This window comes from Paramisgurnus dabryanus, chromosome 10 (assembly GCF_030506205.2).
Source record: "Paramisgurnus dabryanus chromosome 10, PD_genome_1.1, whole genome shotgun sequence".
Taxonomy (NCBI): Eukaryota; Metazoa; Chordata; class Actinopteri; order Cypriniformes; family Cobitidae; genus Paramisgurnus; species Paramisgurnus dabryanus.
In genome coordinates, this window is record NC_133346.1 from 24016102 (window position 1) to 24034130 (window position 18029).

General features: G+C 36.9%; 1 protein-coding gene across 1 annotated transcript in view; it reads right to left on the minus strand.

Moving 5' to 3' along the window:
- The window catches only part of galt (galactose-1-phosphate uridylyltransferase), a 142127-nt gene that overhangs the window by 104773 nt on the left and 19325 nt on the right, over positions 1–18029 (minus strand). The window contains exon 7 of the mRNA XM_065290227.2: positions 6705–6827. Within this exon, the coding sequence (XP_065146299.1) occupies positions 6705–6827 (123 nt within the window). The remainder of the gene's footprint in view (positions 1–6704; positions 6828–18029) is intronic.

The following is an 18029-nucleotide window of genomic DNA, read 5'->3' on the forward strand; positions in this document are numbered from 1 at the left end:
AAAACAGTATGTACGGGTAGCCTTGCTTTCAAAGTTTCTGATAATATTGTCACCCACTATCAGCGTGTTTGGCTCGGCTGCTGTCTGAGCGGAGCGCCGCTGCCTATATGATGTTGAGCGTCTGTTAGCTCTGTAAGCTACTGGCTGACGTGATCTGTGTCCATTAACATTTGGGGATTCTTCACCCAAACTCATTAGTGCTTCAAATCTATTTTCAAGCCGTACAGGGGGTGGTAGAATACCAATATTGGCTACTCGAGTTGTACCCATATCTGGGGTAGATGATGCTAATGCAGCAATTTGTGACACTCGTGACAGTCTAATGTCTTGAGCACTTTTGGGTCTCGCACCCTGTTTATGCCATCGGTTTGTGTCCTCAATTTCTTTAGGTTTCTCTGAGCTCACTATGACCTGTTTAAAAGCATTAGGTTCACAGGACTCACCAGCTTTATGTTGAGAAGGACCACGATAAAGCTCCGCTGTATGTTCTGGCAGGGTCGGCAGCGCCACAAGTAACTTTGTTTCGAGAACTGCAATCTTTTGTAAAAGTCTGTGGCAATTTGAGCAGCAGGTGGATTTAGATCCAGAAGAAGGCATTCTTTCTTCTTTTCTTCTGTTTGAGTGTGGGCAGCTGTGTTGTCCTGTTTTAGGATTGTCAGCTGCCGGCAATAGCAGACTGGTAGACTGCTTTGACAAATTCCCCAAGTTGTTGAATGTTATAGTTCCAGGAATTTGTAGTTTTAGTGTGAGTGCCCAATTGTTTAGTTTGAGCACTGTGCTGAACTGCTGGTAGTTGAATCAAAAGATAAAAGCGAAAAAGCAAAAGCGCAAAGCACAGAGCGCAAGTAAAAGCGTCCGAACAGTAGCAAAGCAGGAAGCAGGCTGTAAACAAACATTGATAAGTTTATCACGCGTGTCCCTTGTTTTGTTTCTACTATAATGATTACAAAAACACAAATAGGAGTCCAGACAACGATAGGCAGTTGTTCTTTTGAGCTTTTTACTGCACAAAAGTAAAGCTCTCGCTGGCCAACCAAACACAAACCCTGTGTTCACTTTACGATGGACAAACAGTACCTTTACCATGATAAGGCTACTATGGTTTTTAAAAGGCAACTTATACTTGTGATATTAATAGAAAATATTTCAATAGAAATATATATATATAAATATATATAATGTGTGTGTGTGTTTACATTATATTGAAAAGTAAACCTTATCATGGTTTTACTACAGAGAAAGTTACATTCCTGTTGAACATCCCCACAAGGCTCATTATGTGGCTCATTATTCAACTCTTTTGTCTCTCAGCTGTCAATCACTGATTATTCAGGAGCTTTCCCACCTCCACGCATACAGCCTTTCCCAAGAAAAAGTGTCTTAGAAATTGTAAATCAATATCTTGCTTTATGTGATTGAGTAGGCCATATGATTTTCATATCATTTTGAAGAAAAAACTCTAGACTACTAGATCCTGTTTTGAAAAGTCTTGGGAAAACATGTTTAGAATGAGTTTTGTGGTGTTATATCAGTGACTTAAAAATGTAGCTTTTTCAAAAACCACGCATAAACATTTTTCTCTCAAAAATACAAACATGTACATACATGTTGATTATGTGAAATTGTAGCCCAGTTTGTGATGAACACAGTGTTGTGAGACTTTTGCCATTAATATGTTTTCAAGCAACTGAAAAAAGCACAAATGTCAGTGCATGTCAAAACTTCCCCAGGGCCCTAAAAACCCCTTAGACCCCAGAGGGTTAAAAACAAACTAAAGCATAGTCAGTTATCAGTCATGACTGGAACTTTTAATTGGAATGCTTCTATGATCAGATGAAACAAAAAATGAGCTTTTTTCATATTTATCATATTTGCCAATATTCTTGGGCAGAACTGTACCTACAGTAATGCACAATAGCAGCAACAAGTCCAAAACTACATTTCACTAAAATATGTGTTTATTTTGTGTGATATTATAGTGCGTGTTTGTGACCCTCTCACTCAAGTGCAAAGCCTGAAAGTAAAAAGATCGGTCCTCGCGTGCTGACGGCATGCGCACATGTATGCTAATGCTGAGATGATAGTGTCCCAAGTTCCCAACAACTTATTATAAGGGCTACAAAACAGTAAATTAAAAATGGGTCAATAGGTAAGAAGTCTCGTTTATATTTTGCATGTTGTCATCTGGACTTCTGTCAGAAAATACTACATTTATGATGCTAAAGCATCTGTATTTCAAAACAGAGACCCTACACTGATGCTAAACCTATACACCTTTTAAAAAATGAATAGTAATGTTAATAAAATTAATGTTTGTAGACAGTAGGCTATATAGATATTGTTAGCAGCGTTAAAAATGCTGACTTCATCCTGCCCACGAATTAGTGAGCGTCGAGAGGTTAAGACCATGCATCGACTATCAAGCACTCAATAACATCACCACCAAGTTCCGTTATCCTCATCCCCTCGTCCTAGCTGCTGTGGAACAGCTCCACGACTGCAAAATCATCACTAAGCTCGATTTAAGAAAAGTATAAACCTTGATCAGAAAACTGGTGATAATTGGAAGACTGCGTTTGTGACCCCCACTGACCACTCTGCGTGCCGTCCATCTTCCAAGACTTCATGCACCATGTGTTTTATGATTTTTTGGGCCAGTTTGTAATTGTCAACATTGACAACATCCTCATGTTCTTCAAATCGTTACCCTGAGCACATTCAACACGTCACTGCAGCCCTCAAGTAGTTTTATGAACATAAACTTTATCTCAAAGCTGAAAAGTGTGAGTTGAGAGGAAGGATAGATGAGGGGAAGGTGAAAATTTATGACTGGCCCACTCCACATACCATAAAAGATCTTCAATGCTTCCTTGGATTGCAAACTTCTACAGATGATTCATCCATATCTTCAGCTTCATCTTCACTCCTCTCATACCACTCCTCCGAGGGAAGCCGAAGTCCTTGTCCTGGTCACCTTTAGCTACAAAGTCCTTCCAAGATCTCAAAAAAGCCTTCACTACTGCTCCTGAACTCCTAGCCATAAAACTTGCCATGGAAGAATGGAGACACTAGTTAGAAGGCACCCAATTTCAATTTTTCTGTATTCACAGATCACAAGAACCTCCCATATCTCTAAGATGCCAAGAGACTGAACCCATGTCAAGTTTGTTGGGCCTTATTCTTTATTTGCTTTAACTTTACCATCACCTATCGCCCTGGAGAAAAGAACAAGAAAGTTGATGCTCTGTCCACACCATCAACAAGGAACCTAAACAGCCTGAAACCATCCTCCCCTCTTCTTTAGTCGTCAGCCACATCCAGTGGTCTCCTGAAATGGAAGCTCTGGTTAATCCTCACCCAAGATGCCCCCCTAACCTCAAGTTCATACCTCAATCATAATGCATACCCTTTCATCAACAATTTGTGTCTGGATGCACAATCTGTGCCATCACCAAAACACCTCATCATCTACCAACCGGAAAACTTCATCCATTGCCCATACCCAACCGCCCATGGTCACACCTAGGAGTGGACTTTGCTACCAACATACCTGCCTTAGATGGAAAACCTGTATCCTTATTGTTGTTGACCGGTTTTTAAAATCCACCAGATTAATCTCCATCAAAGGCTTACCCACTGCTACGGAAACAGCAAAACTTCTCTTTAACCATGTCTTCCGATACTTTGGGATACCCAAAGACATCGTATCAGACCGTGCTACCCAAAACACCTCCAGAGTCTGGAAAGCATTCTTAAAACTCCTAGGTGTAGCTGTCAGTCTCTCCTTTAGTTATCATCCAAGATGTCAGTAAGTTCCTCTAAACCTTCTGTCATCTCCGCCAGAACACCTGGAGTCAGTTCCTCCGATGGGCTAAGTACGCACAGAACTCCTTGAGACAGCAAACCACTGGCTTAACACCATTCCAGTGCATTCTCGGCTACCAGCCACCTTTCTTTCCCTGTGTTACATCTGCTTCAATAAATATACATTCTGTTTTACTTACATCTCTGTCAGTCTTGCGAATATCATTACAACATTAAGATTGTAGCCGGACCATTGCAATAAAAGTTATATTATACAGTGGCAAGGAACGAAAACTCCATACATACATACATACTTGTTGGTTACAATGGAAGCTTATATTAGTGATTATTAATTTTATATTGGTTAATAACTGCTTGGTCTGAATTTGTGGTATGTAAGCAACTAAAAAAAAGACTAAAACAGAGATTGTGATGGGGGTCTATTATTGATTGAATAAATAATGTGAATGTCACAAATTCACAGCAAAAACTAAAGACAACATTTTAATACATTTGTTAAAAAAAATTAGAAATTACTTTTTCTAAAATTACTTGTTCGACAAAATGTGATGTAGCATTACTGAATTCTTTCAGACAATTAAGAAAATTACTGTACAGGCATAACTGTAAAAAAAACTTCTTTAAATTGTAAAGTTTATGTGTTATTTATTTATTTTGAAACAAAATTATTTTAAATTATTTTTTGGTGAAATATATATGGGTATGTTTCTCAGCCAGTAAAATTAATTGTATAAAATGTTCACAACACAATTGCCCTTAAATTTCCAATACAATACTCATAACCCACACCCGTGTTTTGCAATCAGAGCCATGGGACTTTAGGACCAGCGGAAGCCCATAAAGTAGTGTGTGCAGCGTTTACCAATATAAAAGTAAAGTGAATGTATTAAGGAATAATAAAGACGTGTAATGCTTGACTGCCAGACTGTGCATTGGGAAATATCTGATGGAATAAAGAACCAGTGAAAACGTGCACTTTATGACAGAACAGTGTTTGAAACACAGAGCTGCATGGCAATTTTGAAATAAACCATATATCTGAACGAATATGAGAACTAAACTTTGAGAAATTCTACAATTATGTTGGCTTAAAAGTAAATCCTTCGGGTTCCATGATACATTTTTGTACAAATCGCTACATTGTACTGCTGTGGACAAATGTGTCTGCAGTAAAATAACCTGAACTTTAAAATAAGGGCAGGTTTAACATTTTTTGGACCCCAAGGTATGATACAAGTTATGAAGTATGAATTATTAACCACTGAAGGGTTTAAAGAAGAAAAGTGTAGCTTTGAAAAGTTTGAAAGACACTTCAGAGAAAACAAGAGATGTATTTTACATGATTTATATTGTAAATACTGTCTGGGTGTATTACCAGTCTGGGTATCTGTTATGTAAACAAAAGAGCATTGATCATTACTTATGGTCGGCAATGGGTCCCTCCATATGCCTGGGGGCTCAAACTATGGCACTTCTTTTGATTGCATTAAAGTGCCAGCAAGCTTTTACCTCTGAGCATATTCTGACTCACATAGCATGAACGTGCAGTAAAATTCAATTGTAATACAATGAGTTTTGAACTCTTCTGATTGACTAATGCATAGTTACTTTAGTTATTTCACACTTTTAGTGACAAACAAGCCAATTTTAGAATGTGTTCAATAAAAAACACTTACAATTAATTATATATCCAAAACCGCCTTCTGGTCTGATAGCGAATGCATTTATTTTTTTCCCGCTCCTTTACTTGATTACCCATGATTTAACCAAGTCGAGAGTAACATCTCTCATTATGCTAATGAAATGTTTTTCTTCTCCACGTGTTCCATGCTTGGCTAGCGAAATGTAAAACTGTGAGAGCGGCTGAATCAGTCGTGTGCATTCAGCTCTTCCCTGCTGATTCAACACGCCATCAGCATACTTGGCCGGCCTGCTGTAATGATCAGAGCCCAGGTGACGACAGAAACATAAACAAGAGATTCAGGCGTGTATGCTAATACACCCTTGCAAAACGTGATAAAGAGGGCAAGGCAGCCTTCATAGTTTATAAGGAGACGTTGCAAACAAGAAAGAATGGTGCATTATGCCTGCGATGGGAAGGCCAGGACTTTTTTGCAATCTCTGCAATTTTTGGGGAAAAGCTTGTCACGTAATTGATTTAAATATGGTAAAATGTATTATGACATTCTTGTTAGGTGTAGAAAACACTTTCAATACAAGGCAAAATATTTAATGAACAAACATTCAAAGGAAAGGGGGCTGTATTGTCGTTATGAATGACAGGCATATCTGAAATACTTCTTGTCCTGTCTTATTTATTTAAAAAGCGTGTAAAGAAGTGTTATCTACAATTACACATATTTTGATAATTCAAAATCAAAATGTAAATACATTTTATAATATAGCCTACAAATAATGGCTTCCTCTGTCCCCTGTGGATCCAGTTAGCACCATATTAAACTAGACAGGGATTTTGATGAAGTTACCTCACAGAAACTGGTGCCTGTCAGGGGAATACTGCAAGTAGGCGACTCACAAAAACTAAATGATGCCCACTGGCAGGGCTTTTTTGCACCAAATTCGTGAAAATGCATTATGTACACAAACATCTCCTTTCTCAATGAAATTTTGTTTTCTATATTATCTTTGAAAGGCAAAAACATCCCAAATCCCAGCTGAAAGTATAAATCCACACCAGCCAAACCAGCTAGGGAGCCAACTAACGGCTTGTTTAGGAAATGTTTTCTGCAGCCTGTCAAATGCATTCACACACTGTGGTCAGAAGAGCCTTTACAAGCTATCTATAGGCAGTCATGTTATTCATGTGGAGTTACTATGCTGACAGATGCTATGAATTGTGTCTCATGTCAGTGGATTACCTGTGCTTCCGCTTCCATTCGAGCGTACTGCACTAACATCGGCTCCCCATGCTTCCGCAGGAAGTCTTTTTGACAGTTCTCAGCCAGCGCCGGTTCATTGGGAAGAAAATTGCTCGCCCAAACCTGGAGAGATAGCACAGGATAAAGTAAAAGATGTGAGCATGTGGGAAGTCTCCAGATTCAGCCTCCGTTACCACAGATAAAATCTCGAGGACAGCTTTCAGGGACACAAATGCATTTCTGGCCCACCATAATCACGAATAATGACAAACTGCCTTCCGCCCAGACCATAAAATTAACTTTACCCACAAAACCAGGCCTGTATTTAACATATTCAAATAGATATGAAGTATGTGGCTAGTGAAGCATACTGTACTTAAGTGCATGGAGACCGATCCAATTATGTTCCACAACTATTGGCCTTGGCAGTTTCTTTCACCTTGTACTGTACAGATGATTTAGGTAACGAAATCAGAGAAGATACTTAAAGACATTCATCTTTCCACACAACATACTGTATCGAACCACTGTTAACGAAGTGTGCTGACACCATATCCAATACACAGCTTTAAAGAAAAAGGGTGGAAACAAAGATTCTGTCTTTCCAAGTTCTGCAGGAGCTTTCCACCCACCATATCTGCCTGAAAGTGCTCAAAGTGAGGATCCCTGGTCAGAATTCACTGCCGAGACAAAAAAAGCTTTTCTGGACAGGAATTCAGAAAGGGTTATTTTGGGCACTAATTTAAGCAATACATTTTAAACCAGTATCAAGCAACTCTTGAAGGTTAAAGTTTCTTAATCTTGAATGATCCAGTGAAATAAAGGCGTATCCTATAGGAATGAACCAGGTGTTAATGTGAGTTTATGGTGGATTTTGAAAAGGCTTCTCCCATATTGAAACAACGTCATGCCTAGAAGTCCAGGCTAAAGGTCAGGTTTACCCTTAAAAGTACCCCAGTGGTAACTTTATCAAATAATTATTTACTATTATTGCTAGAAGTATTATCAACTTCAACAAATTACAAAGACTGCATTTGTAGTGGCAAAATAAATATTTGGCTATTGAACAATAGCTTCTGTGGCCTAGGGGATGTCCTCCAAAAAGTTTTTTTAAGAGGTAAAACAAGTTATTACATTGAAAAAATCGAATTATAAGGCCAGAATTGTGTATATTTGTAAATAGGGTAATTTTTGTTTTATAAACCGAAATATTAATTTCTTAAATTATGTTTTAATGTAACGATTTTAGCTAGATGCGCACGCTGACTAAACTGGATGCTCAGTATGTGACCAATAGGTCTGTGGAGTAAAAATGCAATATTATGTTGTAATAATTTATCTCAAATCTGGAGTACTACCATGAATATTCTTAAATGAACTAAAAGTACAGTTCTTTAAGTATATTTGATCAACAGGTCACCATTTTGCGTACATTATATTAATGCATTTTCAAAAGACTGATTTTGTTCAGTTAGTGGCCCAGCTACCTTGAAATAATATTATGTGGATGTGCTTGAAAAACCCTGAGCTCTAGGTCATATCTTAAATATGGTTACACTGCAGAGACAAAAAACTAACAACATTCCAATTTCCTGAGGTTTGTTTTAGTTGTTTGGGAGTAACTGTTCCAAATTTAATTTGTGGTGACGAATTGGCTGTGGTCGTATGGCAATTATCTTGTAAATGTGACTGAAAATGAAAAGACACTTTAGCTCGTGAAATGTCAAGGTCAAGGTTTTGCAACATCTTTGCATGTTAAAAGCAAACAAACACCACCTAGAGAATCAGACAGGCAGGCAGAAACCAGCAACATCAGCTTCTTTAACTGCCAATACACCTGCCAACCCTAGCGTTCTGTATTCTCTCATCTGAAACCAAGTTTAGAAGCCAATAAAAAGTATATTACATTTGATTGTACTGGTCATAGTTAACAAACTTTTGGAAACATGTCCAACTGCATTCGCTTCACATTTAGAGTCCTAATAAAAGGTTTTAAGTTTTTTTTTTAAACAGCAAAGGGGAACCTTTTTTTTTCCAACAGATCTGTAATAACATTCAAAGGAAAGTTAAGTGCTATGAGTGTTGCATTGTAAACTCACAATCCATTGTCGACGAAAACAGATGACTGCATTGTAAACAAAATAGAACAAAACATTCGGAAAGAATGCTTTTTTTTCGAGTTGCATGAATAACATTTAAAAGATTTGTTATGATTTGTGACCTAAAATGCCTGATTGAATTTGAACATTTAGAAATATTGCATGTGCTGCTTATCACTGACTAATGTGGCATTTGTGAAAAAGTTTAAAAGCCCACAGTCGATCAATAACAAGCTATAATTGTAATTCTTGTGTACGTTTTGATAATCCATCATAATACTCAAGGGAGCAGTTGTTATAATCAAGAGACAAATTTCAGTTTGACTGCCATCAAAAATAATAAGTAAAAGTGAAAAGAGCTCTCTGGCTAAATTATGCATTTGCCTCTCGTGAGAACTGGAAAGCTTTTCTGGGGTTACTAATTGTTAGTGTAAGTATTTATGTTTTGTAGCACCTACACAAATCTTATATTTACCTCAGACAGAGTCTTCGGTTATTATTTGTGCTTTGGTGCCCAGTTTTTAAAATAAACCCATACGTCAAAATGTATTAAAGTTACCATGAAATCGAAACTGACATTTTAATTTATGTAATATTTTAGTTTAATTGATAAATTATTTAGCATGATTTTTTATTAATGTGCATAAACTTTAATAAAAATGTTAACCTCCAACTCCCTTAAAACACCTTTTCTTCCTGTCACGAGCTATGGCGCAAGGGCGAGGCTATTGGTGACTCGCTAAAGTTGATCATCCTTGTGTTTTGTTAGCAACTCCCAACTTTTAACATTCCAATTAAATCCCAATGGATGAAATTAAGCCCTTCCCTACATTTTTTTCTTCATTTTAGAAGCCGTTTCACTATACGTCATGATATGAAAAGTGAAGACAATCATAACATCTGTTTCATGTACATTAATGACTGAATGCTTATTTCTATGTAAAATTATTAAAACTGATACAGATACAACTTTGACACAATTGTGAAGGAGTTAAATTTGTATGATGGTATTTTTTGGAATAAGACAAATACATGAATCGTACACAATAACATCACAATGGCCTTAAAGGCACTTCATTCTGAAAATGCTGCTGGGTTATTTTTATATACAAGCCCAGCCAGGTTAAATTTACCCATTTTTTTTATATTTGGCCCATTAATGAGTTAATGGGCTCGTCTTTTTTTGACCCAACGGTCAAATAACCCAGCATGTTTTAGAGTATATGTTTATGTTTGCCACTAGAGATGACATACATACTTCGAATTATGAAGACTGTAGTTTACCTCCACTGCCGATTGGAAATCAGTCTGATGCAACTAATAAATCATGGATTATGTAAAATAAAGTTGTATAACTGTTATGTTACAATGTAACCCGACTGATATAAACAGCAATAAAGTGGTGTGCTAGACCCTACAATACTTCTTCTGCATGCAGCGAATCATCGATCAGCGTATGGCATCTCGTTAGAGCGACTTGATAGTTCTGCTTTTGGATCGCTCTCGCAATAGGTTACTATGATTAAGCAATATCGCTCGAGTAGAAGTGTGATATAGCTCTATCTAATCACAGCTGTGATTAGGCCAGAGGCACGAGGCCTACGGCACACGTTTGAATAAAAACTAGAAAACAACTACTGAGTTATTCAAAATGCCTCTTTGTTGGGGAACTACTTTCTTCCGCCATGGATTTGAAGGCCAGAATAACATCGGCTGTTTTGAATGCCATAATAACTCAATAGACGGAATAGACGTTTTTTTATATTACTGTTTCTTGGTCACAAAATGTAGTTTTAAGATTGGTTCAGTCGAGAATATATGTGTATAATTTCCAAATCTGCAGTTGATTAGTATCTAAGTATATTAGTAGATAGTGCCTATTTGAACATTTGCTTAGAAAGACCCAAATGCACCAACGGACGTCAGTGTTCACTCACCCCGCTGACCACAGCCTGATCTGGGCTAAATCCCTGACAGAGACTCCCTGGCTCTGGTGTAGGCATATCTGTGTTTGATGGTCAAAAATGAGATCAAACCAGCAGTATTTAGTGTCATGAAACTATTCCTTGTTTTTTATACCTATTTTGTGTTGTTATTGTTTTAGCGCGAGGTAAAAGTTAATAAAACTATATAACGCCGTCTGCACAGCAAATTTAGCAGAGTTATAATCACGGTGTTAATGGAAAAATAAAGAGTTCAGAGTTAATTTAACACTGGAATGAGTTAAAACAATTTTATTTAACTCTATGAAAATAAAGAGTTGGTGTCAAAACATAGTGTTACCACTTTTTTTAAAAATCAACTCCCACAGTGTTTTGTTAGTGGAGTTTGTTAACTCATGGGGTGTTAAATAGAGAAGACCTCCCCCTTTTTACAGCACACACACTGAACCGTGTTTTTGGATGATGCAATTTAAGCAGAAGATCATCTCTTTCACTGTAAATGGTAAGTAAAAGTTAAATAAAAACTGTTTAAAAATAAAAAAAATTGTCCCAAAAGTACCAATATGTTGCTGTCTTTACATTTACCAACACCATAGTATTAAAAAAAACACTACATTGGAGTTAACAACCAAGGGAGTTAACAAATTACACTGAGGGAGTTAATTTTGAATAAATAATAAAAATTTTAACACCGATTAGTGTAAATTCATAGTTAGATTTTTAACTCTTCATAGAGTCAATGCTAACACTTTTAAAGAGTCAATGTGCTAACACTTTCAAAAGTGTTGAAATAACTCTTTAGGGAGTGGACCCCATGAGACACTTTTAAAGTGTTGAAATGAACTCTTATAGAGTTATTCTGAGGTTCCAGATTTTGCTGTGTGAGCACTCGCTTTATTATTGGACTTTGTTCTTGTCAATACTACATAAAACAGAATAATTAGGTGTTTTATATTGTAACCAGTTTTTTATAAGTCAGAGATATGTTTCTGCTTATAAATATCAGTGGTGATATCTCACAACGTTTTAATAGTCACATTACGCAAAAATAAATTATCAAGTGTCCAAATGTAAGTATCCTTACCTGCACCAAATGGTGTTTTTGCATCCTTTTAATGGGGGAGAAACACGTAAACAGATCGGTCCAGAGAAATTTATTGTTTTCATTGCCCAAGTGTATTTTAATCATCCACACAATGTGACCATCTTCCACACAATGTGACATTAATGTGGTATCGTTACATCCCCGAAAATTTACATCCTAGAGCGCTGATCTTCGACGGGTTTAGGCATAATCACTTCTGATTGGGAATTACAGACTGATTTACGAGCTAGGGAACTTATTGAGACACACATAAAGTGTTTAACAACAGCGCGTTTGAGCCCGTTGATGTGTGTGTGAGTGACTCACGTGTTTAGGAAGCTTCCCTCTCTAAATCTAAAATGACCAGTAGGTGTCGGCGGAATGATACTAACGGTAAAGTGGTTACAGTGGCGTTAACAGTCGGATATCGCATAGCTGGGAAGAGTTCTTAGCCAATCAGATTCGAGAACCAGAGAGAACTGTCGTATAATGTCATATACCATCCGGTCTGCAGCGCTGCATTCTGAAGTAGTATTGTAGCATTTAGCATGCCACTTTATTACTGTTTATATCAAGACACTTGGATATTGTAATGTTAAATTTACGTTAAAGTCACCATGAAAATAAAATGAAAAACTGTCATTTGTTTTGGAATATTGTGGTATTTTTTACAAATCATTATAAAAAAAAACATAAGATCAAAAACGCAAATCTCCTCCCCTCCTCAAATCAATCTCTCTTTACTTCCGGTCATATGGAATGGCAGGTGGGCGAGGTCCGGGAGAAGATCACTGCCAACTTCAAATAATCCAATCAGATATTGATGGACAAACTCAAATCCAGCCCTGCCTTATTTCATTTTAGAAGCTAGTTTCACTCGGATATACGTCACCATGTGGAAAATAAGGCAATCGCTACTTCCGTTTAATGCCGACTTTAAATATAAGCAGGTTCAGCAACAGAGTGAAACCAAATGGTAAGCAGACACAACTCTACAGTCATGTTATTTATAATTTCAAAATTTTTAAAGTATGGGTTAATAAAATTTACAGAAGAAATAAAATGCCTTGTTAGATAACTAAAGCCTAACAGACTTAAATCCATACTTAATTAAGAACCTAAGACAATGTGTTGTTCCCTGCAGTTCACTTTTATAATGCAGTAAAAATTAAATAGCACTAGAGGAAAATCAGTGTTGTCCTTTTCAAAGGCCTTGGGAATCAGTCCCATTCCAACAAACATCTGGAACTGAGCAGTACTCTGTTTGTCCATGTTTGTTCTGCATTTCGAGGCGACACGCCAAAATGTCTGAGCCTGCTTAGTTTTCTGAAAATGAAGGATGCTAAAAAGGAGGACAAAATCAACGCTTGTGGGTCACCTTATCATTTCTAAGGGTGATTTTTGTCTTTGAGTGGCTTGGATCTTTGTTAAAAGCAGATAAACAGAGCAAGGTTAACAGTCAGTGTTTACAGAACATGAATCACCATTGGACAGTTTTCAAAGATGCTTTTCAAGCTGTTTTTTGTGATTCTGTGAGAAGCATTGGGGGACCACACCTGCTGTTCACCGATAATTTGGCAATTAGGATTTGCCTAGTACATAACACTGGCTCTTATTTATGAAACACAAGCAGAATACATTTCTGTGCAAATCGTTTGGAAAACCACTCTTACGTAAATTGTCACATTCGATTCAATAAGACAACAGGAAAAAAAATCATGAACTAGTTACAGAGAAATTTGTTTTGGTTGTGTTTCATAAATAAGGCCAATGGTGTTTATAGCTCAGCCGAGTATTGAATTTAACAAATTAAAAAAAAATCCAGATATAATCAAGTCCAAATTGAAAGTGCTCCCTTTACAATAACGTTCAGGTGGTGCCTGACATCGCAATATTCGATGCGAATCACTGCGCATCACTCGCGGATAACCGAAAATGGGTAGAGAGGCGGGACATGGGTGAAGCTGAAATGGCTAATTCCTAAAACCACGCCTCGATTACAGTGACTATACCTATTGTTTCCATAAGACTGGGTTCTTTGGGAAGCTGAACAATCTTAAATTTGTGAGCCATTCCAGTTAAAGTGCCCATATAAGGACTGACCATTTAAGGACCACTGTACTTCCTGCACTGAACTGTACGGAAAGGGTGAAGGGACAAAATAGCGCTTCAAACTAAGATTTTTCAGAACTTCACTTCAAACAAAGGGGTAAGAAATTTTTCAACATGGCTGCTCATGCTAGTATAATTAGTCTTTTTTCACATAAATAAAGTTGTTAATGACAAATAATAATTTGTTTTATGTTACATTCAATCATGTCTTCATATTCATGGTCATGTACTTAAAAGAAATGTTCGCAAAAAAAAATCACTAAAGTTTGCTAACATATCCCGTATGTTTCAAGAACCTTCTTAGAAATGACACATTAAAATTGTGTTCAATTAATTTAAAATACCTCTTTAAGAGCAATAAGTATATATATTTAATTAGTCTAACACAAAATGAATATGTACTATGATTTATTGATTTCTTTTAAATTGCGTTAACACAACTAGTTTGAGTTTGGGTTCTGGAAAAATAATTTTTCCAGCATGCTTTGCATGCAACTGCTTTTGGAGAGTATTTATTTTAATTAAGTGTTATTTTATGCATTTTTATGTAAAGAGAAAGACTTAACAGTGTTTAATGTCCGTTTATCTTATTGATTTAGAAGCGTTGCTGTTATATTTTTTTCAAATTGTTTGGTTACCATCATGCAGAAGAGTGGCGCTTGTGGTTAGGTTGTGGATGTGACGTATTTCTCTCAATGAGCACTAACTGTGTTAATGCCTGTTTGGAGATCAGTCTCTTCTCACATGCACATGCAAACACGCGCAGACCGCTGGTAGGCAGTAGCAGCATGAACGTCAAAGAAGAAGAAGCTTAGGAAGTTAACCCACAAATGAAGAAGAAACAGCAACTTGCTGTGTATAATTTGAGAAGACCATGGAAGTAAATAAACAACGACTTTTGATGCAGTTTGAGTTAAATCACTCCTCAACTTGGCTCATCTTTGTTTTCACCGTCACAAACGGAAATACCTATGACGCAGTTTTTTTTACCTGATGGGAGGGGTTCTGGTGGACCAATCACAGCGCTTGCGGTCTGCGTAGATTGATGCGCTGTTAAAATTTTTGCGAGGTGCGTGTCAGGCTACGGATAGCCTACGGCATAGAACCTACGCACGACTATAAATCGGGCTTTAGATTAAAGACTAACTGTAATGTCGTCTGCATCTAGAGTAGAGTTTTTAAAGATTAAAAGTTTTAAAGATTAAGATTACTTTAATTTAACTGATCAACACAAATAAAAAGCGCAATAATATAACTGATTGCTTACCGGCATTAAAACCACTTAAAATAAATACCTTTATAGGTTTTTTCTTTGAATACAGCGTCCGCTCCGTGAATAAGGGAGCTGCAGCCAAAAACGCCGGTGGCTTTATTATTAACTGACTGAACACTTGACTCTTACCTGGACATTTAGATATGAAAGCTTTTCGTCAACAGTATCTGCGTGAAACATTATAAACATTGAAAATCACATGCGACTCGACTGTTTAAGCACGGTCACTATGTTGCAGAGAGTCCGCTTAATTAACGGCTTTTCGTTCAGTCGCCGTGAGCTAAACATTTATGTTCTGTAATTTTTTTACTCGCATAGGCTATATTTCCACATATTTTTAACCAAGTAACACTCGGATATAATGTAAGTTGTTTTGTAATGTACATTTCTATTCAAAATGTAATACTATGCAAAAGTGAAACTAAGATGACAGAATAACTGTAGCATCGTCTGCATCTTAAAGATACAAATTTTAAATATTAAATTACTTTAATTTAACTAATCAACACAAATAAAAAGCGCCATAATATAACTGATTGCTTACCAGCATTAAAACCACTTAAAATAAAAACCTGTATAGGTTTTTTTTGTATACAGCGTCTGCTCCTTGAATAAGGGAGCTGCAGCCCAAAACGCCAGTGGCTTTATTATTAACTGACTGAACACTTGACTCTTACCAGGACATTTAGATATGAAAGTTTTTCATCAACAGTATCTGCGTAAAGCATTATAAACATTGAAAATCACATGCGACTCGACTGTTTCAGCAGGTCCACTATGTTGCAGAGAGTCCGCTTAATTAATGGCTTTTCGTTCAGTCGCCTTGAGCTAAACATTTATGTTCTGTAATTTTTTTACTCGCATAGGCTATATTTCCACATATTTTTGACCAAGTAACACTCGGATATAATGTAAGTTGTTTTGTAATGTAAGTTCATTTTAACGTGTTCTGAAATGATGATAAATCTTTCTGACTAAAAATGATCTATCCTTAATTTAGCCAAAATAATGATTTATTTATTTTTCATACTGTATAGATACACAATAATTTATCTACTTATATATATGAAAATGCCATAAATAAATATTAATTGGCTTCTGTCGTCTTAATTTTAATTCCTTTAAGACACTGCTTTGTTCTGTATTTGCACATGCTCTGTAAATTTGCACTTAAAAAAGCCTTCTTGTTAAGAAATTGTTGTTTAATTTATTTTTGTTTTAAAAGTAGATATATTTAGCTGTAGTATTGCTTGTTAATCTTTTTCTCATAAGGGGAAATACATGTAGCCAATTCCTTCATCAGGACAGGATATACGTCACGACCACATGTTAGCGATTGGCTTTGGCAGATCCTGAGTGACTCTGGGCATATCCAATAGTTTTAAACTTCAACAATGGACCCTCCTTAACGGAAGTAACGCTTTGCAATGGAGCGTGGCCAGACTCTCTGTACAAATGAAATGAATGTACGAGAGTCTGGTTATACCAGGCTAAGCCCTAGCTGCTATCAAAAAAAAAAAAAAGGTTTGACTATCAGTCGACTACAGCAAAATCTAACGAATAGGATTCGACTATGAAAATCCTTAGTCAAAAACAGCCCTAGTATGATGTCATATGACGGTGTAGTAGTGATGCCCCATTTCTTAGGAGAATATTTTTAACCCTTCCCTTTCTCACTCTGTTTCAAGGGACAAGTGGTGAGGGTTAGGCGTAGGGATATAAAATAGAATGGGAATTGGGCCTTAATAATGAATGCATGAAATAGCTTTAACCCCCTCCCCTTTATTAATATAAGTGTTGTCAATTTAAATCTGAACTTGATTGCTAATCTGACTATGTCGTTGAACCTCTGTCATGTGAAGTGGTTAGTACAGTGTAAAGGTTCAAACCGTTCTTTCGGACCAACACTACAACCCTGGTGACAAATATTGAATATTTCTTGACCATTTTCTCTGACAGTGTAAGAATGGTTTTGCACAGAAGTTCCATCTTCTTATATTTTTAAAAAACGAGGCTCTTTGAAAATTAAGGACTTTTAGTTGCTTTGTCATTCTGAGTGGCTGTCAGTGTAAAACCACTAGGGTGTTTAGCTTCAGCAATTCAACAGGTTCTCTCCATGATGAAGCGATGGCTACTTAAAAAAGCCCGCTACTTAAAAAAGCCCTCTCAGTCTCATCATTTTCATAAATGCTTTCAAATCATTCACATTCATCATTCACACAGGCCTTTAGTTATACGTATTTAATGATAAAGCTTTTCCCTCTGAGCTTGACGCAACCTTTGAGGCTAGATAAGTTCACAGAGGTAAGCACTTCGCACGGAAAGCTATTGAAAATGAGGCGGTGTGCTTATGCATTAAACATTAAGGTCCCTGTAGACAGTAAAAAAGAAAAACACTCTTTTAATCGAATCCATTTACCCAAAAATTCCAATTAAATATCCAAAATGAAATAAGAATCCTTTGCGACAGCAAAATCATAAACCCCATCTTGTTCCCCCCTCTCTCTATATCTGTTTTCAAAGATAATTCCGGCCTGGTTCAGGGAATTAGCCGGGACATAAAAAGCGAGCTGAGTGCAATTGGTTGGGGGGGCCTTCACATCGTCAGTATTCCAGCTACTGATTTGAATGTCAGCAGTGATAACGGAGGCATCCATTGAGTTAGGGATGGCTGAATCCCTATAGGAGGGGAAGCTAATCACACAGACCTCACACATCTGTCACGGCCCTCGAGGACACACCTATAAACCTACATGAAATAAAACACCACACATTGGCCCTGCAGTTTCTAGAATGATGTACGTAACAAAACAA